At 43.7% G+C, this 24,676-nt stretch overlaps 1 protein-coding gene across 3 annotated transcripts in view; it reads left to right on the top strand.

Annotated features, from left to right (window-relative positions):
* Positions 1 to 7,152: 7,152 nt before the first annotated feature.
* SUCO (SUN domain containing ossification factor) overlaps positions 7,153 to 24,676 on the top strand; it is a 42,813-nt gene continuing 25,289 nt past the window's right edge. For 2 of the 3 annotated variants that reach the window (XM_075038431.1, XM_075038430.1), the window contains exons 1-4: positions 7,153 to 7,405; positions 19,193 to 19,301; positions 21,542 to 21,643; positions 22,983 to 23,128. In XM_075038431.1, coding sequence (XP_074894532.1) covers positions 7,341 to 7,405; positions 19,193 to 19,301; positions 21,542 to 21,643; positions 22,983 to 23,128 — 422 coding nt within the window. In that variant the 5' untranslated portion in view covers positions 7,153 to 7,340. The remainder of the gene's footprint in view (positions 7,406 to 19,192; positions 19,302 to 21,541; positions 21,644 to 22,982; positions 23,129 to 24,676) is intronic. The other variant, XM_075038429.1, reaches the window with a different exon arrangement.

Here is a 24,676-nt window from a genome sequence, read left to right as displayed (position 1 = left end):
TTTCGGAGGAGATATTTGCCCCAGGAGCCCCTCGTGCCCACTTCCCAAGAACATCTACCTGAAGCCTCCAAGCAGGAGCCCGTGCTCTTGGGAAGAGTGGTGCGATGTCAGGGGCTGACATGTGTTTTACACATGCAGTGCTTCTCCCTGTAATACAAGCTCATCCTCCCCCAAAACACAGGGAGGAGGGTCCCCTGGTCCTGGTCCTGCAGGACGTGCATGTTCCCCTGCAAGCACGTGAGTCCCCGAGGAGTGACAGACACTCCCCGCTACAGGCCACCCCCTCACCCGCCTCCCTGTTTTCAAATATCTGCCACGGAGGGGATGGAGCCAGGTGGGAATTTAGTTTATTTTAGTACTCGGCAAAAGGGGAAGGGAAGCAGCTGAGCCCATGGCGTTCCCCATGTGTGCCCAGCCAGCCCTTCTCGTCTCTCACCCCTACTGCTTGCATGTGGCGGAGATGCTGCTGCTCCCGCGCAGGCTGTGCCACCCTGCCCGGCACGCTCCCGGCACGCTCCCGGCACTGCCGCCCCAGGGCCCCAACTGCCCTCCTAGCCCAAGGCTGTGTATGGGGGGCTTGGTTTTGTGTTGAGAAAGCCACGGATATGCCGTCCTGCCAGATCACGCACCTGCGATGTTGCCCACTTCGGTCTCTATTTGCATGGAGCCATGGAGGAAACCCGGCACCATGTTGCACTGGGGGTTTTCCTGGCCCCTCCGCTCACCCTTGGTGCTTATGGGCAGCTTCAGCCCATGCTATTCTCCCAGAAATAAAGCCCCCAGAAAAGCTTTACACTTCCATCACAAAGTTTTGCCATTTCTGTAGCAAGATTTGCTTTTCCTTTTCCCAGGGGGGCTCAGCTGGCAGCTGCCAGGGAAGCACTGGGGGACCAGTAGGCACCCACCGCAGCGGTTCACCCCACTGGAAGCCCCGGTCCCAAACTACATCATGCGACCAAGAGTTAATTTTGATTCTCTGTGTCTCAGTTGCCGGCAGCCTTTGGACTTTCCCCGCTCCATCAGCCCCTCCCAAAGGGCAAGAGCAGCTCCTCAGCTGCCGACTGCGTTGTCTTCTCCATCTGGCAGTGGGCAGTGGCTTCTGCACCGGTGGCACGGCATCGAGCCGAGATGCTGCTGAGGGTCACACCTTGAATGCCTGCCAGCCAGGCTAGGAGAAGTTGGGCCCCTTCTCCTTGAAGCCGTTTTCCATCCGTTCCCAAGCATCAGCTGTAGGAAATGATGTTTTCTGTTGTGCAGGGGCTCTGTGGTCCCGAAACGGGGCCAGGAGATGCGGCAGCTTCCTGCTGCACCCTGCCTGGGCATCCCCGCTGGAGCAGTAATTTTGTCTCCTATTTCTAGGCAAAGTTAAAATTGAAACGAAGCCACAGGAAATGAGCAAACCAAATACAAATGTTTTCAAAAGTGGAATTCCCATTTCAATTAATTTTCTTAATCTTATTTAAAGTTTTGATTTTCAGCTTTTGAGCCACTAAAGAGGGGGCTCGGAGCCAGGCGGAGGAAATCTCTCTCTGGACCCAGCTGTGCCCCCTGAGAGCCATGCGAGGGGTCTGAGCCTGCCACAGGTGGTCCCGGCCACGGCTCCATCACTGCTTTTGGGAGCCATGGGACTGTGCCACTGTCTACCCATGCCAGATTTTAGGGCTCTTTCAGGCAGGATTGGGGCTGGCTGGCTGGAGATCAGAGCAGTCGCTCTCCTACACCAGGTCACACAGACCTGCCAAGTGTCACTGCGTGCCATCGTCCCTGCCTGCCGAGAGGCGATCTGCCTGCCGCTCCTCGGTGCCGTCGCACACCGCTGCGCCAGCCCACACCCACCCACGCTGGCCTACATTAAGTAAACCTAACAAGGCTTTGTGCAGAGCAAGCATTTTGGTGACCCGGCCTGTGAGTATCTGCAGTTTGATCGGTCGGTCGCTGTGACCGCAGTCACAGCCCAGCAGCCCCGGCATGGCATTGTCTGGGTTTTAACTGATGCAAAGGAGAGGCGCAGGAGAGGGAATCAGTGTCTGCGCTGGGGGATATCTGGGACATGCGTTGGGGACCGCAGACACATGGCCCTGCCTGCAGGACTGGCACGGCAGAGGCATGACAGGAGCAGAATCACTGGTGCAAACTCCACCGACGGTCTCTGCTGCCTCAGCCCTGGGGTGAAACCTTGCAGAAACCCTCCCCAAAAAGCCCATATCTTGGAGACAGTTTATTGAGTGATGAAAGAGCAATTATCAGCTCAGCTGGAGGCAGTGTTGCTCCTGTTTGATTTTGCAAGGAAAATTATTACACTCCCCCCCCCCCCTTTTTTTTTTGCACAGCTTGTTTCCCTTCGGTGTGAATCGCAGAAGAAATAAAAGAAATTCAGGATTTTTAAAAAGTTTTACACTGGTTTGCTGGATTCTCTCCTGCAAGTGGTTAACGGTTCATCTAAAGTCAGAGGAAGCTCTCTGAAGCAATCTTGCAATTTACAGCTTTTCCTTGCTAAATAAGAAACGGTCAGGAAATTAAACAGGAAATTGTGTCTGGAAGGGAGAAAAGTTGCGTTGTCAGAACCTGCTTACAAAAGATTTACTTTATTTTAACCAGTAAAGAGCCAAGATCAATAGTCAGAAGAGGAAGGAGTTTGTGTGAATTAAATCACACATTTAAAAAAAAACACTTGGGAAAACAAGAAGCCTTTGTAAAGAGTAGATAGGGATGAATGGGAGAGAAGGCTTACCATCTGCAGCAACCAAATGCTGGAAAGTGCTGCAAGAACGAAGGCCCAGGGTGTAACCCAAGATCAGGTGTCTCTCCAGAAGTCAAATACTGCTCCATGGCCTCAGTCCCCAAATCTCTGGGAGATACTCTACAACACCCCGAGGTCCATTTGAGTGTTTGAGTGCAATGGACAAGCATTGCCCCCTCGCTGTGCAGGGTTTGCAGGTAAAACAGCAGCACCTTTTCTTTCCTCCCACTCAGAAACTCTGCATCAATGTGCCCCTTGGGTGGTCACCTCCAGCTCTCCCTGCCCGGGGTGCCAAGCACCACGACCCAGCCTCACAGTCTTCTGTGCCTGCACATCAACACTGCAGACATGGAGAGCTCTCCCCACCCAGGGGATGCAGGTACGTCCACCATCGGGTGACGTGGTGGCTCGAATTCGGGCCCACGGCAGGGCTTGCCCTCCGTGGGAACTGCACCAGCTCACTTCATCCTGGGATTTGGCCAAGAGAAAGCCAAGACCCTGCTGCAAACATGCAGCACTTTTTGAGAACCCCATGCAAATATTTGCTCCCAGATAACCCTACAGTACATTGGGCTTGGGGTTAATTATGGGTTCTAGTTGGGAGATTGGGTAATCTCTAATTCTTTTTTACCATTATACAGCTCATTTTATCAGTGGTTGAGAAACAAGCTTAGCAAGTGCTGGTATGCAGGTGCGTCAGAGGTGGTGAATCAAGACTTCTGTCTGGCTGATGGCACCAGGAACTTCAGGTGAATGCTTGTACCTGGTGGGGACTGACTCGAAGAGGCTTTTTCTCTGGAATCCTGCCCGGTCACTGTAATGGTTCCCCTGAAATGATCCATGCTCTGTGACAGCTCTTTAGCTGTGTTTGGCCTAAGCTGTATGTGATTAATCCCCAGCTGGTAACGGGACTGTAGCGCGCGGGAGCTGTGCCATCCGAGAGCAGCCACATGGGCTGAGCAAGTGTGGCTTCACTGCCTTTTCCCCTCCTCTTAGGAAAAAGCTCTTGGCCAGGAGGCTGGAGGAATTACTGTCCTGGGAGCACGACAGAGCCTGATGACGGAGATGGTCCCAGCTGTAAGCCGTGGCATGGCCCTGAGCGAAGCATCCCCTGCCAGTGCTGAGGCAAGTGTTCTGACTAGAAATACTGTGCAATGGGTTAATAAATGTTTACCAACTCTTCTAGCAGACAGCTAAGCAGTTGTTTAAATCTCCAATGCTTTGTGGGAGGATTTCTCTACTGCTCTGCCCCTGGCCATCCCCAACACGCTGAGTTTGTGGCTGATGCTGTGTTGGTGGGATGGGGAAGTGCTCTCTGCCTGCTGGGTGAGGTGGCCACGGGTGCACCCATCCGTCAGAGGCAGGATGCCGGGTGGTGTGCAGGTGTACGCCTTGCTGGCATCTCCCTTGCCGACACACCGCTCTCACTCGAAGGGGAAGGTGCTATAACTCCAGCAGCATCCATGAAGGAGTCGAGTCCTATGTGTCTCCCTGGGGGTCATGTCCCGGCAGGAAGCAGCTGCAGCCAAAGCTCACGTTGCCCTGACTCTCTGTGGCACCCTCCAGCCCCAAAGGGGGAGATTTTGGGGCACTCCCTGACATGGTTAAAACAGCTGCAGGTGGGATGTGCGCTGTCGCTCCCACGGCTTGGGGAATTTCCCACCACCGACAGCGCAGAGGCATGCCCCTGGGCACAGACTCTTCCTGCACCTGTGCTGCTTGGGGCCTGGCCCTGCTGTGCATCCCTGGAGGCAGAGCCAGGCCCCCCACACCGTATCTCTGCTCAAAACCCTCCCAAAGACAGTCAGACGCCCACACAGCCACGGATCCACACTGCCACTGTGCCATGTCTTAGCTGCACAAGGCTGAAGAAACCCTCATGGCAAAGGTGCTGGCTCACGCCCCCCACCCAGTGCCACCAAGCAGCTTCTCAGTGTTTTTCAGGACGCGCCTCACTGCCGTAACCAGTTGGGGTGCTCCTGTGTCATCCCGGCTCCTGGGGTGACAGGACCTGATGAGGGAGTTGAGCGGCACTGGGGGAGCTGGGCTTACTGCTGACTCGCTGGGAGGGCTGCCCGTGGGCTCTGTGTCAGGCAATTGCACCAGGGACACAAAGCAAAACTGCTGTCAGAGCCGCCCTCCTGGCCACTTTCATCTTGGTATAATCTGTACTGTGGTTTAGCGAGACCATTTTCCTCTGCTAGAGGTTCACATTAAATCCCATGGTCTTCTTCCAAAACCTACTAGTGACTTGCACAGCCATTCGCTCCTGTTCAACCTACCGAGTCACAGCCTTGTTCAGCGGCTCCAAGCCAGGCTTCTGGCTAAGCTGCAAGGTATGGGGCAGCGGGTGCTGCTTTGCACCCCGGCTCACTGCCCCCTGTGCTGTTATTCCCCCATTTTCCAAAGAGACACAGCAGGGATCTGTCCAGGATCCTCCTGTGACACCCCCCTCCTCTGGCCCTGCAGGACAGCCTGTTTCTGTCACAGGGCAGACTGTGGTTTGCTGGCCAGGGGGGTTTAAAGCCCAACCTGTGTGGACATGGGGCACAAAGCTGGAGCTTCTCCCTTTTCCCTTAACGTGTTGGCACGCAGGCCTGTCTGCTGTCTGTGGCACACGGAGCTCTCGGAAGGACGGGGGATGCCAAGTGTTGATGAGAGCACAAAATTACAGGGTGAAAAATCGGGAAAAGAACAGACACAAAGACTCTCCAGAGGTTTCCATTGCTGGCTGGGAACGTTTACTCGCAGCTGGCTGACTCCAGTCACGCCATCCTGCAGCTCGGCAGCACCAAGCCGAGCCCTGCAGGCACCCCCTCCTGTTTGGGAGTCCTCCTGGATGGCCGTAAGGGCCAGTTTGTGGGGCTGGGGCTGGAACTCCTGTGGGAAAAACAGCAGTTGTGGCCTGGGAGGGCCCTGCTCCTGCATGGATTGCTGTGATTCACACCCTTCCCGTACCTCCCCCCTGGCAAAGCTGTCCTTCCTTGTTCAGAGTCCTGACATGTGCACGTTTCCAACGTGGCGTGCTCGTGACTAATCCACCTGTTCCTTTCAGGGCTGTCGTAATGCCCTGCGGGCTGGGAGAGCAGCACACGTTGCTGCTCGCTGTGGCTCTGATCACGTGGCAGCAGCAGGAACCCCAATCCTGAGCTGTTTTTTTGGCATATGTAAGTTGTAAGGATGGTGTTCTTGGCTACCATAGCTTGGTGTAAAGCCCACCTTACAATGCCATGCTTCAGATGGGCAGACTTAGGCCTGGCTATCTACAAAATCCTTACTGTTTTGGTAGTAACTGTTGTGTCTTTCTACCAGTCTACCCAAATGTGGCGGTATCAGGAAAGGCACCTCTCTCCTGTCCCACATTGGGAGTGGGCACCCATGGGTGCCAAGATCACACTTACAGCTGCCTGGCCTCTATTCCCCCACGCATCTCCCAGAAGGGGTCCACCAGCCCCAGCCATCAGAGCGAAGGTAGTGCCAGGGAGGGAAACGGGGAAGGTCTGCGCAGGCAGCTGTGGAGCTGGGGAGAGATGCTGGGCCAGCATGGCTTGGCCAGGCTGGCAGGTCCTGCACATGGCTCCATGGAAAGCACTCCTTGTGTGGGCCTCACGATGCGCCCGGCTGGCTGCCACGCAAACCCTGGCTCAGCTCTTGCTCCTACAATAACTAAATATGCACAAAACCACCTTAAACGCTTCTCTGGCACCCCTTGTGCCTATAAACACGAGACGGACTGCCAGCGGGTGAGGCCTGAGCCCAACTGCTCCTCACGGGTCCCCTCAGGTCGTCTGCAAAATGGCGGATCCCTCCGCGCCCCCTCCCGCCTGGAACTACAGCTCCCAGCAGCCCCCGCGCCCCGCCCCGCTCGCTGGGAAAGTGGTTGCCCCGCCCACTCCGCGACTTTTTTTTTTTTTCCGCTGGGGGCCTCAGCCGACACCAATCAGTGCTCGGCTCTGTGGGGCAGCCCGCGGAGAAACCTGATTAAAAAAATAAAAATTATAAAACTGTCATGTCGGAGCGCTGTTCCTTAAAATGTCCCTCGCACCGGAGGCAATGACGTGCCTCGCGCGTCCGGAGGCCTCGGGTTTTGCGGTCAGCCGTCATTTATTACTATGGCGATTTCCCTTTAACGGCTTATTTCGCGCGGACACCTCGGAGGGGTCCTCGGTGGGGCGGGGAAAGAGAAGGCCGCTCTCTTCATTCGCCGCCGCGCTGGAGGGGAGAAGCCAATCTGCGCCGGCAACCGGAATATGGAAGGCGGGGCCAGCCCCGAGTGCGCAGGCCATTGGTGGCGGCGGAGCTCGGGGGCGTGGCGGAATGGCGGGGAGGGTGACGCGTATCCTTCCAGCTCAGCGCGTGAAGGGATAAGGGGCGGAGGGGTGGGGGGGGAGGGGCCGCGCTCGGCGGGCAGTAACGGCCGCGCTCGCGCCGCCGTGTGTCGCGTTGCGTCGGAGCCGCGCTCGCGCCGCGCCGCGCGGGGGAGGGGCCGCTCCAACGGTCGTTCCTCCGCCGCCGCCGCCGCCCGCGCTTCTCCCGCCGTCCCTCTGCCGGGGAGGATGCGCCGCCTCTTCCCGGCCGCGGCAGGTAGACGGGGGAGACGATGAGGGAGCCGCCCCGCCGGCTCCTGGCGCTGGGCTCCTGCCTCTTCCTCTGCGCCGTGCTTTGGTGAGTGCCGGCCGCGCCGCGGGCCCTCGCCCTCACGGCCTCGGGACGCCTACTCCGAGGTCTCCCGGGGACGGCGGTCTGCCGTCGCTCGGCGGCGGTGGACCCCGAAGGCGGGCCCGCCCTCAGCCCTGCTGCTGCCACCCTCCCCGGCAGCCCGGGGCCCACGGACCCCTCCTGCTGCCCCGGGTCCGGCGGGGAGAGCGCCCTGATCGGGATGCTGAGAGCTGATGGTCGGGGATGCGGGGGAGCGGGAGGTGGAGGTGGTGCCACTGGGGAAAGAAAAGGGCTTCCTTTTGGGAGGAGAAAAATGTGTTAATGTGCTGGTAGCACGCGGTGTGGTGGTAGGGGAAAGGCAGGTTACAGCTTTCGGGAGGGTAATTCCCGCTGCTGTGAATAATAGTCATTTGCTGCGTTCGTGAAAACAAGCTATGTCAGATGTGGAGTGAGTTAGTCCTCAAATATCAGGGGTTCAAAATTACGCTGTACATTTCTGCATGTATTTTGTTGCTGCTCTGTGCTATTAACAAGAAGGCTTGCTTGCTTGTTTTTTTTCAGGCTGAACTTTGGCTGTGTTCTCTGAAATATCACGATGCCTTATTCTTGAAACCGATTTTCTGTGACTGGCTGGAGTCGTGTTAAAATAAAGCCAATGAGCCCTTTAATTTCTGCATTGGTTATGTCTTTGAGAGTGCTTTTCATAGTGATTACCTTAGCTATACCTTGTTCCAGCATCTTCTTTTTACTTTGTTTTCAGACTTTCTTAAAAGATGACGTTTATTAGAACACAAATATTGGGAGAATATATTTTTGTATGCTAAGTTCTAAGCTTCTTAAACTTTGGTCCCCTTTGAACTCCGTGACTCACTGTTTGAGAAATGCTAGCCAGTTTGAACAGCAAACTGCAAATATTGAAAATGGAAAAGCAGCAGTTGTTAGAGGTAACAGTGTATCTGCTGTATTACTTTAATACATTTCCTGTAAATTGTTTAAATAGTCTATTAAAAAAAAAAGAAAAAATCGACATAGTCTTGAAGTTCTGGGTTGTCTTACAGTTGATTCTCATTGGATGAAGAAAGGGGGAGCCCAGGCATCTCTCTGTACAGAATCAGTTGCAATCTGGTGCTGACCCTTTCGTTAGTGGGTTTGGACAATCCTGGAGCAAATTTGGTTCATGTCATCACATTTTTGTTTTTAGGAGACAAAACACTGAGTCTAAAAAGTGCTTGAAAAGTCTGTTGCCATGTTTATGTTTAGCACAACTTCAAACAAAACTGCTCCTAGCCATATAGGTTTGATTAAGTGAACTGTGAACCTGCTGAACTGTCTCTAGACAGCTTTTCTTTTACTTGTCGGGCAATTAAGTTTCTTCTCACAGAAGGTTCTACTTGTACAGTTAGGATTCTTATTAGGAAAACAGTTGTTTCTTTCTTACTGTGTCTTGAAAGCTGATAACCTGTTTCTGCCTTGAAACATGAAGGTATTCTCATCTTAATGATATCTAGATGGTCAGAGTAACTTTTTGTTGCTGTGTTCTTAGTCTGCTGTTTTAACAGAACTGTTTAGTTTAATTAAAAGTTTGGCACCTACTCCATATTGATAAAGGAATATCATGTTCAACTAATTTGTTGAAATAATACGCTTGTTCTGTAAAGCTCAGACAACTTCTGTGTTCATCTTGGGTAGTGTTAAGAGAAAAATTGAGCTGAGTTTTTTCTTACTCTTTAAAAGAGATTGCTCTTTCAAGCAGTGTCTTAACTGATGATCTCACTGAGTATCCCAAACCTTTTACTATTAAAAAAAAAAGTAGTTCAGATTATGTGTTCACCTTGCTCACTCTGGCTGCTTTTGATTGAAGAGCCAGTAGGTTAATTTAGATGTTGGGAGACGCTCAACTCTAGTTCCCTAGTCTCTGTTGTCCAAACATAAATTCACTTTAGAGAGTTTTAAATCCGCTGTCTGCAGGATGGCATTGTGGCTTGCTTTAATTTCAGTAGCTATGTCAGAGTTGTAATTGGAAGGTCTTGAAGTCTATTAATTCCTGTATTATTGCTGGACTGTGTAACATGATAAGTTGTGGTGTATTGAAAATCAGCAACTTTGTTCACATAAGCAGTTAAGAAACTTTAAATAGTAAATGGAAGGCTTTGTGTTATGAATGTTGGCATGTGTGACAAACGTTGGCTTTTTAAATTTAGTTGTCTTGAAATGTAATCTTCAAAGGATTTAATGCTATGAGGAGAGAAGCTCTTTTCTTACAGATGAAACTAGTGGTCAACAGATGATCAAATTAAACAAAGCAGGGGAAAAAACCATGAGACAAAACGGAATTACTGAAAGAATACTTAGGGCTATTTGGACTTTTTTTATTTATTTTTAAAACCTGGGCTTTGTTTTATTTCTGGGTAGATGGTTGCTTCTTTCTTTGGTGAAAGTAAGCTTAAAATAGGAATTTGTTTAATCTCCCATTATGCATTTTAAAGCTTGCCTAAAGAGGTTGATCCAATGGAGAAGTATCATTTGGTAAAAATCAAGTGTGGGGGGGAAAGATTGATTTGACATTTTTTTTTTAACTGGAAACTGTTTAAAAAGATCTTATCCTGTAAGTTAAAAATGTGACTCTTTCTTAGGAAATGTACAAAAAAAATCTGCCAGAAGCTTGAGTTTAGGGATTTGTAAGACAGTGCCTTTTCAATAAAGGCAATGTGATGCTCTTTGGGTGTTCAGGATCAGAGCTTTATTGGTGCTTAAGGCTTTCTGAAGCTGGAACAAACACAGCTCTCTGACAAACCTGAGCCAGCAATGTTGTTCCAAGTAGTTCAAAAGAGTGGGATGGCTGCATGGCTTTAGAGAAGTAGTTTTGATGCAGGTAAGGCTTAAGAATGTAGTGCTTTAAAAATAACATGCATCTGTGCAGATTGGATCTTTGCCTGTGCGTGACAAATGACTCCTGCTGTCCTGAATTTACAAAGATTTTTTTTTATGCTTCAGTTAATCCCTTTGTGTAGAAGATCATAATATAAAAAATACTTTTAAAACTTACAGTGCATTGTAATTTGACAATATACAGAGCTGAATAAGTGGAATAGATTTAGAAGCTTATAGGGATACTAGTACTATGTGAATTGAGACTACCTATGACAGTTGTTTGAAGAGTAACATGTATAAATTGTTCTGACATCAGCTTTTACCTACCATAAACTGCACTTTTCAAAGTGTTAGCTATGAGTTTAATAAAGAAATCATGCATACACTAATTTGTCTTTCTATGATTCATTCTATCCCAGAAAGTGCTTTGCACATCCTGATCTACTTAGCTTTTATGAACTCTTTTTATCATCCTTGGTTTTACAACGATGACTATATAAATGGGGATAAGTGCATGTGCGCATCAAGATTCTTTACATTGTCATTACACTGTGAGTAAGCTGCATCAGTAAAGGAAGGCTTGTATCAAAGTGGCTGAGCAGCAAGATGTGCTGTTTCTGATGAAAAAACCCTGGTCTCGTAGCTCTGACTCCGAAATCCATAATGAGATTGTACCCTGAAAATTGTAAAGGTCAGATTGGGTTAGTGGCATAGCCAGGAAGAAAGCATAGATACAAATACATTGGCAGGGGGTAGATTTTGATATTGCTTTGTATTCCTACCTATTAATGTGAAGATTTATGTGAATTTTAATGAGATAAAATATTTCTAGTTTTGGTTTGCACTACAGTCTTCTAGGTTTATGAAGGTGTGGTTGTTGAAAGCTCTGTCATGCCAAGAGGACCTCTGGAAAAAACAGTGCTATACTGGCAGTGTGATAACATCACTGGTGTTTATTTTGCTGCTCCTGTCCTGCACAGGCAAAAGCTATGCAAGCCAGATAGGAGATCACAGAAGTAGAGGGTTTCCTAATTGAACATTTATTGGCCCTATTACTGACTTTTGGCTTAAACCTTGAGCTTGTATCTGGTAATAACAGAAAGGCATTGAGTGGTAGAGTTGAGGAGTGAAAGGCTTGTGTTCCAGTGTAACATGCCTCTTACCACAGAAATCCTCTTTTTAGCAGAGCATAATGTTTGCAGGAGAGTGCCCTAATGATCTGGATAGAACTGCTAGTGTAACTTGTAATGAGGCTCAAAATTATATCTGGTGATCCTCCTCTTGTGGGGTTACTTAAATCTCTTCAGAAGGCTGATACTAAAATAAACACCGTGTGTGTGCATTTTATGGCAGGGAGAAATGAAGTGTTTTGGGCACTGTTCATATAATCAAAACTTTTGTTCCAGGCATCTGATTTCAGAATGAAAAGTAAGTTCCTAGATACGGAGAATCTTATTTGGAAGTGTCTTTGCTCTGTAGTTAAGGTTGGGACAAAAGCTGCACTGGAACTCTTAGACTCTTAAAAATCAAGTGTGAATATGCCTAGCTTATAGCCTGCTCAAGTTGAAGGTGGTGTATGCAAGCAGGGGCTCTGGTGTCTTATGTAAAACAAATGCTTGGCTCAATCAGTTATTGAATATTTACCTTCTAAAATTATTTGAAAATCAGTGAAGTGCTTTCATGCAGTATCTTCTAAAAGATTTGTCCTAGAAACTTCAAGTTTGTTTGTTTTTTTATGCAAGTGGTGTGCTAAAGTGACAGTGTACCCCTTCATGAGGTTGCTGTGTTAGACCATGCCTGTTGCAATGAGATGTGCCTCACTTCAACCTTTTTTTGGAATGCCTTTCTCTAACCTGTTATCAGTTCTTTTTCACTTTAATGTTCTTATTCTGCAAAATAGTCACAGTGATACTTTTTGGCTTTTTTTCTTTTCTTGTCTTTAGTTTTCATTACAAATCCACCTTTTGGTAAATTCTGTGCCTCTTTCAAGGGGAGGATATATACAATGTCTTTTAAAGTTAACACTTGGAGGTGCTACAGCCTTCTGCCTGAAGAGGGTGTTATTTCTGTGCATGAAAACTTGGTTGAGAACAGGGTAACGTAGATCTGCAAGTCTAAAGACTTTATTGTAATTCTTGGTGAAAATACTGAGCAGGTATAACAGACAGACTGATCCCAAAGCTACCGCAAAGAACTCTTGCTCAGGTAAGTGAAACTATTGGTATAAATGACTTGAACAGGATTGGAATATCACTAAAAGGTTCCAACAGTTCAAAATTAGCTTAGGTGCTCAAAGGGACCTTCTTGGCTTGGCTGAGTTTTGAAATGGCAATCAAGATATTGTTGAAGTCCTTTAAAGGTAAGAAGTCTATTAAAAATACATTATAAAATGTCTCAGAGTTAGATGGTAGCAGCTTTACAATGATCTAGGGCAAAATTTATGATGCTAAATTTATGCTGAAATTCCACTCCTTGGCAGCACGTTAAGCTGTATTGCATTTACAGTAGGTTTGAAGCATGGGGAGTTGGTGCAGAGCAGCTGGTGATGATTCTGAGCCTGCTGTTGCAGTGTTGTGCCTGTGTAGACAAGCTTATGAATTTAAGCAATGAGGGAGATCTTCAAAGGTGTGTAAGTTAGACATTACTACAGACTTGAAAAGCTTTAAAGTTTAATCACAGTTTGTGGCTATTCACGTTTTATTGTGTTTTTACAGAATCTTTTCCCCAAACTCTTGTGTTAAAGATAATAACTGGAGTTTGACAATGCAGGGAGGTTCTCTTAAGCTGCAATCTTCAGTGCAGTATTACAGAAGTCTGCTACCAAGAATCATTAGGAACTGCCTGTTCCTTTGAGCACTTCAAAATGGACACCTTTTGAGGGCTAGGGTTTGTGACTTCTGTCCTGCTTTAAGCGCCTGAAATAGGGTACCTGGATACTCCTTTCAAGAAATAAGAGGTATGTGTTTCAGTGTTACTTTGCAGCATGCATCTAATATGGGCTGTTGTCTGTTATGGGCACTGTATCAAAACAATATACAATTACAGTGTTGTGAAGGTGGCTGTTATCTGAGCAGCTTTTCTGGGAAAGGATGAGAGTAATACTGTGAGAAAGGAATGAAGAGGTTTTCCACTGTTAGTCCTCGGCCTTGATTTCTGTTGTTTAACTTAGGACAACAGTGGACAGTCATGAACAAATGTTATGTTCTCCCTCTGTCTTCTTGGATTTTTATATCTGAGTATACACTAGCTCAAAGCTAACTTCCTTTTCCTTCCTCAGAAGATACTGGTGTGTCTCCACAATCTCAAGATCAGATCAAGTGGTGCAGAGAAATGTGTGGCTGAAGGTGGTTATAGGACTACCCCTTCAGGCAGTAGTAAATCAGTTAAATCTGATAAAGTATATGGTACAACAGTAACCTTGTTTTGCAGTCTTTGCATGCTAATGCATTTAAAATGCTGAAAGCCATATTTTAAACTGATGGTTGGAATCTCATTGTATGAAGTTACGAAATTCGGTATTGGCAGAAGTATCTTTGTGTTGGGCTCCACCGAATAAGACAGTGGATAACTGTCTTTTTTGTCACATTGCAGTTAGGAGACAGTTTGGAGAGCACATTCTTTGCAAAGAGTGGGCAAGATATTAAAACCCTAAATTAATTGCAAAATTCACTGGATTTGTAAAGGATTTGCAAAAAAGCTCCAATTTCAGTTGTTTTAGGGTTTTTTTTTTTAGCATGTGGATCAAGTTAGTGGATAGTGGTAGGAAATGAGATGGTATCAGTGCCTTGCTGGCAGCATCCTTGCTTAGTGTAGATCTGTAGATCTAGTTTTCAGCTTTTTTCTACCTTAAAGTTCCATCATAACTTTTAAAATTATCTTATTAATGCATGCTGCTCTTCTGTGGTAATAAGTGGCTTCTAAATGAATGGTGTTTTGACTTTTTTTTTAACTGGCGTTAAGGAAGATTAATGGTTCTTCATTGCATTTATCAACACTTATTTCCACTTCACATGCAGAAATGAGTATTTTATCTGGGGAGATTGTGCTAAAGCAGTCAATGCTTTGCAAATAGCTTTCTTCCTCTGACTGATTGAAATAATGTTGCTGTCCTAAAAGCCTGGTCTTCATTTTCCAAGAGGTTTACTTTGTTCTGCAGGCCTTTTTAAATTAAGTCTCTCTTGCTGAACTGTTCTGAGAGAAAGACTGATTCCATTAAGTTACTGGGGGAGAGGGTTCCCTCCTTTTGCTGTTTTTTCTGCATTACCAGTGGCTGGAAGGCAGATTACTGCTGACTCGGGAGACTGGTTGTGGATCTGCTGAGCTCCTTGTTCTTTCAGAGCCTTCTTTCTCTTCTGACAGGCTAGTGATAGCAGTCACAGACCTATAGGGCTTGTTCAAAGCAAAAGATAGTTTCCTGCCTTCCTTGCCCTTTCACAACTTCTCTCATTTTTTACCTGATTAATCCAAAATAAATTATTCTGTAATCAAGGAAGTAAGCTTCAACAAATAGGCACCTCTCCCCCATTCATGGGCCTGCTCTGCCGGCTCTCTGCCCCCAGGTCCAAAACCCACCTGCCTTCTCTTGCACAGGCCTCTTCTGAACTGAACCTATGAGTATTTTTGGTAGAGAAGTGTCACATGGCAGGGACGGTGACATCTTCATTATCCCTCTTAGCTGTTGGGCATCGGCACATCTGCATGATACAACCCTCTGAGAGGTGCAGAAAATGTCCATCATAGTCCTGGAGAGACACTGTTCCCCGTTCATTCAAGGGGGGCTTGGTAATTGGTACACTAGTGATAGCTTCCTTTTCTTTTCCCTTTCATTAAAATTACTCTGTCTCGCAGGTGTCAACTGTAATCTGTTTTGAACTGCTTCACTCTCCGGTGTCCAGAAATAGATCTTGTTTGGGGAGAATTTAAGAAAACTCTTGAATCATTTAAAGGACAGATGTTTGAAGTGAATCTTGTGTGAGAGTCAGTGGTTTTGTATGAAGTCTTTGGAAAAGAAAGGTTAGGCTGTTTTTCTCTGGGAAGATCAAATTACAGAAAAATGGCTCTTAACCTTCAGATTTTGCTAATTTGGATTTTTTTTTGTCAGCTGTAACTTGTATGAATAATTTTTCTTACCATTTGTTTACTTTTTACTTGATTTTTATGCTTGTCAAAACAGTTATCAATAGCTTCATTATCTCTGATAGTCTTCTGCAGCCTCCTTCAGAATTACTTAGAGTTTGAGCCAAATTAGAGCTGGACAGTCTTTCACATGAAACCTACACTGCAATTTCAAAACCACCCGCACTTTTGAATTTCAGTGCATACTTTTTCAAAAGCCTAACAGCCGTCAGTAGACCATAGCCAATTTGCATAGCAATGAGTGTACCGTACCATTCAGATAGGGGTGAGCAGACTTTCTGCTTCAGTAGAGAACCACAGTATGTGCCTGCCCTGTGAAGAGTAAAGATTCCTCCCTCCCCCTCCTCCCCCTTCTCTGTCTGGGCTTGCAGCTTTTGCTTTTGGGTTTGTGCATATCAAGCTGAAAAATTCATGGTGTATTAGAGAAAATATCTTTTAAACTACATTAATGATGATACTATAAAAGTTAGTAAGTGCTTAAGTTTCTTTGTTCTTTGAGATTTAATAGCAGTTGCTATTTTGAGTCATACTTAGCAAAAATGGAACTATTGAAAACTTCTGTATCCATGTAAGTGGCTAATTGTTGGCTATGTGTTTGGAACAATCTCTTGAAGTATTCCTACACTGTTATGTCATTTGAAGATATACCTTGTACCTGAGACAGTATATCAAGTGACTAATCTCCAGTACTATTTGGGCATTAGATCTGCTTGCTTCCAAGTCAGCATTAAAATACTACTCTTTTGTCATGAGAAGGGGAAGGATGTATTAATATATACAGATGAAGAAGCTGCTGTGCTTTCACTGGACATGCTGTGCAAGTTTACTAAGCTCAAGGGAAATTCTGCTCTCTGTAAATTAACACTTGGGTTTTCATGTTTGTTGTTTTTCTGCATATAGAGAAATGCTTAACAGAGGTGCTATGCCATTTGGCAAATTTTTTCATTACAAGCTATATCATTTATCAGCCTGTGGCTAAAAAAGCCTGTTGAATGAATATGCAGAATGCTGAAAGACAGAGGAAAAAAAAAGTAGCAGTGGTCCTGGTAAGGTGATTAATTTGACTTCTCACAGAATGGCTGGTCTCACGTGGCCCTGTGTTCTTAATGCTCTGTCAGAGCTTGATGGCAGCAATTGAATGACATATCCTGCTGGCTGCATCCTCTGTTGCAGTAGGGCTCAGGTTTTCCTGTGGGTGCATGCGTGCACACATACACAAAATGAATTCTCAGTCCCCTCCCTTGCTCAGAGGGCTCTTGGGAGACTTGAGGCATCATGTTTTTGTTGGGGAGTAAACTGAGAAGAATTTCTGAAAGTAGGCAAGTTGGATATTGGACACATTATGTCGGAATAGCTTAAATCTGTGAGCTGCCAAACTGCATTCTTCTAAAAGCTGCATTCATGCTCTAATAAAGCATGATTTGTTGCGTTAAAAGTATCAATATATTAAGTTAAGAAATGTATGCCTTCTGTGCTAAGTGCTTTTCGTGCTTGCAAGTGCTGAAGTAGTTAATGTGGTTGTGAAAATATAGATTGTGTTTTAAAATGCTGATTCACAACCAATGATATTTTTCCTTTTCTACATTAAAGGACTTAATGTTGCTCTGTACAGCTCGCTGAAGATTCCCCCCTTAGTGTAAGCAAAATTAGAAGTAACGTATTTGTGTGCATCTATAAGAAAGGCGTGGAATGAGCTACAGCATGTTCTGTATAATTTTTCATCTTTCTCTTGTATTTTTATGAAGAACCTGGGAGTTGTCATAGCTGGAAGGAGAAACCAGAGGTACTGTCATTAAGAGCATGAGAAAATTTCTTCATGAAATGATTGAAACCACTTTTCAGAAAAATAAATGACTCGAAGTATTTGCATAACTAATTTTTCCAAGTGAGAGCTAGGAAGTAAGGCCATAAAAGTCTGGTAACATTTCATTCAGTCCCTTAAATGTACATCCTGTGCTTAGGATAAGACAGAGGTTTGATGGAGAACTTAATACAAACAAGTAACTACATGATGGGATGGGAATTTAAGGTGTGTGAGAATGCATACACCTCATTTTCAACTTAACTGAGATGTGAGACTTTGTACCCGCTACAATATGTGGTTATAAATGTTTTCATACCCTTATATTCAGTGCTTTAGTTTCCAGTAACTGCAGCTGCTTCTGCTTTACTTGGGGGCTTCCATTTAGTTTAGAGGAAAGCTGTTACCTCAAAGATAAGAGGAATTATTGAGGTGCAGTAGGGCTGAGACAGACCCAGGACACCTTATTTGCCCATCTCCAGAATAATATGTCAGATCCCACAAGTTCCTTTTCCGCTGTCTTCTGCTCTTCTGGTGGTATGAGACCTGGATTTAGAGTGGCTGTTACCTTGATAACACTCTGTGCAGCAAAAGCCCGATTTTGTGATTGCCTGTGACCTGGAGAAATAGTGCTCTCTTTCTATGTGTGTGTGTATATATATATATATGCATGAAACTTGTTTTTAAAATGTAGTACTTGACTCTGGTCTGCTGCAGCATGGGTTTGTCCTTGGTGGAGGAATCTATGCTGCGTATACATTCCAATAAAGGTGATCTTTAAGTTTTTAAGACAGGTGGTAATTCAAGTTCTAAACACCAGACTGATCCCAGTTGCGTAAGTGAATCCTGACCTACTCATATTCTTACTATTATGACTGACTGTTAAGGCTATGTTTTAGTTTTCAAAACTTATGTCAGAAAGTTGCTGTATCCAGGTGTCTTGTATGCTTAAAGATCTGCTATAGATCTGTCTCCTCTTAGGAGGAGGAGGTGGCCCTTTTTGCAGGGTGCAGAGTGATGTTTGTGTGAATTCACACAGGGGTCATACTGATCACCCGGCTGTCAGTGTATTTCCTGGAAAAGTGTTTGGCTTTAAAGTGGCAGGTGGCTCTGGTCAAGTATAGTTGAAAATTCCACTAAAAGCTCAATTTGCATAAAGTTTTGCTGGACTGATTTGACATCTGCATGAAGACCTTTGCTGGCCTTTGGGCCTCTAAGCCTAATAGTTCGCTGTACAGATGTTATCTGGGATGTGAAGGGGCCATGCACTATAAGCAACGAAAGATGCTGTTCTGGTGCAAATGTTTGTAGATGTTGGCTGTTTTTCTGTGGAAATAAGTCCATTTCTACTGAGAAGCAAAACTGTTCAGAACTGAAGGTACAAAACCAATCTCTATGGAGGTTGTAGCTAAAGCCAGCACCTGCTTTGCTGTTTGTCTCTACATTTTCATTGGTTTGGGGCCTTTTGTTTAATATACTTATTTTCTCTAATTCTCTTAAATGTGCTTGATGATGCTGACCATACAGAATTTTCTCAGATATAATCTGCACAGGGCAATAAGGAGCTTTACTTTTTTTAATCTGTGGCTTTAGTTTTTGCTTAGTAACAATCATTGCTAAAGACATCCCATTACTATATGATGAAGGATATAGTTGATTCAAATTCTTTCTAATTTGCAGTAACTTAACTAATTTGTGTCAGCTTCCACTTTGGGACATGGTATCACCCCAATAACAGTTTTGCTGATACTTTTGTCTTTCGGAAGTAGTAAATTTATAGTGTGTTTTCTGTTACTAATTTCTTAAAGTTAAGTCCTCCAATGGTTTTGATAAATGAGTATCTATGAACTGTACATGTGTATTTTCATTTTTTAGGCACCTCATGGGAACAACTGAAAAAAGGTTGAGGGACACGATGCTGAGGGAAATTAAAAATATATTTTCATTTTAAATCAATATTTTGACTTTTTTTTTTTTTTAAATAGGCTTCCTATTTGGCATGTCTTTTGTAAAGACAGTCTTTCATCGGCAGTGCAATATGCTTCAGGTGATGCTTGTGCCCTGGCAAATGATGATGAAAATGTCCAGGAAAAGGTATGCTGAATAAAATCATGTTAATTAGCTACTTAGTCTGCCTAGATACTAAATTAAAAAAAAAAAAGGTTCATATGCTACGATTCGTAGAGCCTTCTTGGCCAGAATGTTTAATGTACTCAGTTGTTCTCTGAACCATGATTTTTATATTCCCAAGTTTTTGTTTTCCTTTACTTCAAGTTTGTTGCAGTTATGCGTGGACAGTTTGTGTGTGTGTCTGGTGGAGGAATAAATAGTAAAGCTAGTAATGGTGGCTCATGTTTTTTTGAGTGCCAGATAGTAGAAGGGGTCATCAGGGATAGTATGTAGCTCTGTAGAGACCACGATAAGAGGTGATGGCCTCGGTAAGTCTGGGCCACAGTATGTCAGTTGCATCTGTGTTGTGTTAAAAACCCAGTGCACAAATGACTGCTATCCTAAATAGGAGATTTAAGATCAGTTGTTTTAAGTCAATATTTATTGCTTTGTTTTCCTCCTGTTTAATAAAAATTAACAAAGCTAAAACACTTATGTGAAACGCTAATAAACAAGATTCTGTCCCTTATTTATATTACTCAGCACTTTAGGTTAAATGGAGTGTAATCATCCCACCCTGATTAACTCATTACAAGTTTCTGCATAATGCAATTTCATAGTGAGTTCCCAAGCTGTTGAGTCATATCAGAAAGTCATGGTAGTTTCATTTATTTACTTACACAGGTAAAGAATCAGCCCTATGATAAGCATGGGTAGTATTGATGTTATTGGTCTTCCCATTTCCTCTACCAATCAGTAGTAGTGCTAAATCATAGTCCTCATTCCAAGAAAGCTTTTATATGCCACATCAAACCTGGAAAATGTGTGTTGAGCATTCCAGTTGACTCAAGTGGAGAGCTGCCTGACCAGAAGAAAATACTTTAAATATTGTAAGTTTCTTAAGCATTTCAACATCTAGGGTAGCTGTATTTTTTTGCCAGCTTGTGTGGCCAAATAGCATTCAGTCCTATTCTTCCTGGCTGCCTGAAAAAAGTCCTGCTTGAGTTTAATGGCTGATGTAATAAAAGTGGAAAGATAAAGTAAGCTTTGAGACTGGGAAGCCACTGGTGTGTGTTTTCCTACTTCTTTGCAAGGTTATTCCCTTCATTCAATTAACGTGGCTGCATTGTTAAGCAGATTTCTGAACTTCAACCCAAAGATGTGAAAGCTCATACATTATACTGTACTTTTTGCTCATTAAAGAAAAATCTCTTGGGTGTATGAGAAATCTTAAGCATACGTCTATTACTCCTAACTAGGCTGCTGGAGCTGTCCTGCTCAAAAAGAGCAGTCTTGCAGCTCTTGATCAGTTTTCCTTAGATCAGTTGTAGCTTCGAGGCATTGATGCTATTTAATCTTAGGGACTAGGATGTGAGCTAATAATATTTGGGGAAAAATGTTGCTTAGCTGTTGTCTTCAAGACTCGCCTGCTCGAATTTGTACTTCCTACTCTTCTAGTGTATGCCTTAACTCTCTGAAATTAATATGATCATGTAATCTTATATAGCATAGCAGCCCATTTTGGATCTGAACACTAGCACTTTCAGTACTCAACCACAGGATTTTAGACAGCTCTTACAAAACGAGGGGTGTGTAAACTTCTAATAGATTTCTTGCCATGTTTTAAAGTATTGCTCAAAAATAACTTGCATGTGTTGTAGTCACAACAAAAAAAAAGTTTGAGGGGCAAGTAAATTCTTGTTAGTCTTCCAGTGTGGTGGTTTTAAAACTTTTTTTCCTCAAGTTGCTTTAAAAGGTTACAGCAGACTTGTGAAATTGTTCTAGTTCTGCTGATAAGAGTCCTATAACTGAAATGTGCCAAGTGTTATTTTTTAATGGTTGTCTGTTGCAAGTCATCTTAGGATTTCCCCCTTGCCCCCTATTTTGGGCAGCAAGGAGACAGGGAGCATTTGTCAGCATGGGAAATCATAGCAGAATGATTAACATTCCTTAGTGCACAAACTGAATGATTTAAGACAATGCTAAAATGATCTTTCCTGTGAAGATTTAACTGAATTGCTGTAGCTTGCTGTAGTCTTTGTACAGATGAGATCTTAAACATATGTGGGCAGTGGCTCTGAAGATTCATATATCTTAACTTCTTGTTGATATTTTGGTGGTTTTAAAGGTAGTGTTGTTCAGTCTGTACCAAAGGTAACTCCTCTTACAGAATAGAAGGCCTGTGTTACTGCATACTTACTGTTGTTTTACCTGTAATATACTAGGGGGAAGAGGCTGATCCCAGACTGGAGTCTGGGCATGGAGACTCAAGTACACAGAGTTACTCTACCCAAGAGCTGCTTGATGACTTTACAAAATCTGACCAGGCAAGACTTCTATTTCATTCACTGTCTCCATACACTCTTCAAATGCTTATTGGATTTCAGCATCTTTCATTTAGGTTATCTAAAGCTCATAGTGACCATCTATCACATTTCACTTGTGTGCAGGGTTGCTGTCAGACTCATGTTTCCAATGAAGGAGAAAACATGTGAGCTAACAGATCTTGCATTTCCTATGTGCATAAGTAATAGTAAGAGTAATTTAATATTTGTAGGTACTGACTAAATAAATCTTTCCAAGATAAATTAAAATTGGATGTTATAGGTAAGGTTGTCACATTATAAATAAAATGTAAAAAGCCTTCTCGGTGAAGTCTGTTATATAGATCAGGCTTGGTGATTGTAGCAGTCTGTTTGAGCTTTGGTCCTTCATGGCTTCTGTCAGTTTCATTTCCTTTGTTAAAATGGAAAAAGGGCTGTGTTTCAGTTGTATGTGCCATTAATACCTTTGAGTCAGTGCTTGGTCTTAAATGTTGCACAGCCCACTGTTAAAGATGATTTATTTGATAGATATTTTTGTTTTGTAGATTACAAGACATACTTCTGAATATATATGTCATTTAGTTATGCAATTCTGTAGTAAAATGTTTCAGACCTCTTCATGTTCGGTTAGATGACTCAGAGTAATCCAGCTATTGACAAGAGGCTCTTGTTTAATAGTATTTTGTATTGCTGCAAGAGTCAATCTGACCTGTTTCAGTGGTTATGTACTCTTCCAGATTTAGAAAGCCGTATTTTGATTATGCTGTGCAAGGGCTTATGAAAACTGAAGACCTAGAATAAATAAGACTCAAGACTACTAGGCTCTTGGAAGTGATAAGGGATTTATCTCTCTGTTAAGTTGCAACATAGAATAGACATCTAAATCATTTCAGACTTCCATTGGAGTGATAAAATTGAAAGCCTTCTCCAAAATTAAGCTTAGGATGAAAATAGTAAATGTATATTTTATTGTAACGGAGCATGCAAATAGAGCCATTTATTTCAGTTGCTGAAATATTCAAGCTTATTTTCTTGTGGCTCGCTCTCTATAGAAATGCATGGTTGAGGAAGCTGTTGCACATGCCTTCTCCAATTCATATTTTTACACTATTATTGCAGACTATGGAAGAGTGTTGCAACTATCTCCAAGTGGTGCTGAATACCACCTAGGTTTATGAAGAAAGAAAATTTATTTAACTGTTTTGCTGCATGGTTTTCTGGTTCATTGATGACAGAAATCTGAACTACTGAACTGTTAAAACTCCATACTAGAAGTTGTTACATAAATACTTTTCCTATTCAAGTTTTGCAAAAGGTATGTTCATCTGCAATGTTTTCACAGACTACAGAAACAAGTGAAGCAAGCCAGCCTGAAGTTGAGACTCCACCTTCAGTAGATATAAGTGAAACTTCATCTAGCATAGTTGCAAGCACTGAAAACATTTCCAGTTCACCTACCTCAGAGATACCTCCAGTCTCGCAGCCCAAGTAAGCTCTTTCATTTTATTGTTTTGGTCTTCGAGAGAATATCACTTACTCTGATGTTAAAAGGGTTACCTATTCAGATTTAGTAGGGATAAGACTAGACTGCTACACATGATTCTTTTGCTGTACTTTGGTTTATGGTGTCAGTGCTAATGGAATATGCCATCATTTACTCAGTGTGTGGATTAAGAGTTGTGTACTTGCATGAAGTGTCATACTATTATCATTATCAGTTTATAAGCTGCTGTTTCTTTTATGTGCTAGATAATCTGTACTATAAAAGCCCTTGGGTCTTTACCATTAGGATTTCTGCCCTTCACAAATGCGCTTTCACATCTGTGATAACAAGCATCAGGGCTGCTTCAGTGATGGCCTCTGCTTTCAGTTAAGCAACAACTTTGCAGAATTTTACTCCAGGACTTAGAGCAGTCTTAAATAAGTTCTGATATTAAGAGACTTTTGATGAAATAGCAAATTTTAGTCTAAACACAACCAAGGGAGTTTGTAATTCTGGTACTTAGTGTATTGCAGAGCTGCCTCTGCTGCAGGCAGTCTTCAAGAGTTGATGTGCTTAATTTTGTTTCCCTTCTTTCTGGAATGTTGTGCTATCAACTGTGAACTGTAGTATGGAAATTCATGTATGTATACTTGTAGGTACTTTCACAGAATTCTTCTGGGCTTTTTAATGTATGCAAAGAGGAATATAGTCTTCTAATTGTCTGCTGATAAAGACCTAATAATTTGGTAGATAAAAATTCAACATATTAAAAATGAAGTAGAATTCTCTTTGGTGTTTTGGGTTGTTTAATAGTCCAGTTTTTCTGGTTTACCAAATTTAGTTTCGTTACCATAGAAAAGGTCTGGAAATCTTGTCTGCTGACTGATCTTGCCTAGTCTCCTAGGGCGAATGCTTAAGCGCCTTTTGGTACTTCATAAGTGTCTTCAATTGCAAGTCTTCGAAAATCAAGCTTCCCAAATTTGCAGTTTTTATAAAGCAAAACTGGAATGTAATTTCAGCATGTTTCTTTTTATAGCTTTTGTTGCTTACTGTACTGATTCGTTTGTGTAATGTGTTGTAAGTCCTACTGTTGTCAGGTCTTAGAAGGAGGTTCAGGATGTTGTTTGCTTTTGAACATTCAGCCTGGTGTCTTGTAATTGTTGAAAACAGTCTTGATGTCAGTAGTTGGGGAGTACTAGAATGATGAACTCTGAAGACTTGAACTGTGAAACAAATGAAAATGGAAACTTGTATTGGAGGACCCGATATGTTAGTTAATACTTGGCAGTAGTGTTCTGACCCTAGTAGCATTTACAGGAAGAAAGAGTAGAATGAGTGTAGGAGAGATGCAAATTAATTCATACATTATTTCAAACTTCAGTGTAGTTTTAGATAGTAATAGGTGATCTCTTTGTACAGATTAACTCTAATATCCAAAACAGCTGTAGTCCAACTCCATAGTTAAACAAGATTTTTAAAAAGACTCAGTTGCATTTGTTATCTTTAGACAGCATTTTTCCTGTTTTAGATGCTGATTCCCATCAGTGCAACAA

The sequence above is a fragment of the Buteo buteo genome, chromosome 10 (genome assembly GCF_964188355.1).
Source record: "Buteo buteo chromosome 10, bButBut1.hap1.1, whole genome shotgun sequence".
Classification (NCBI taxonomy): Eukaryota; Metazoa; Chordata; class Aves; order Accipitriformes; family Accipitridae; genus Buteo; species Buteo buteo.
The sequence above is the reverse complement of the archived record's forward strand: the minus strand, read 5'-3'. Positions and strand labels throughout refer to the sequence as shown.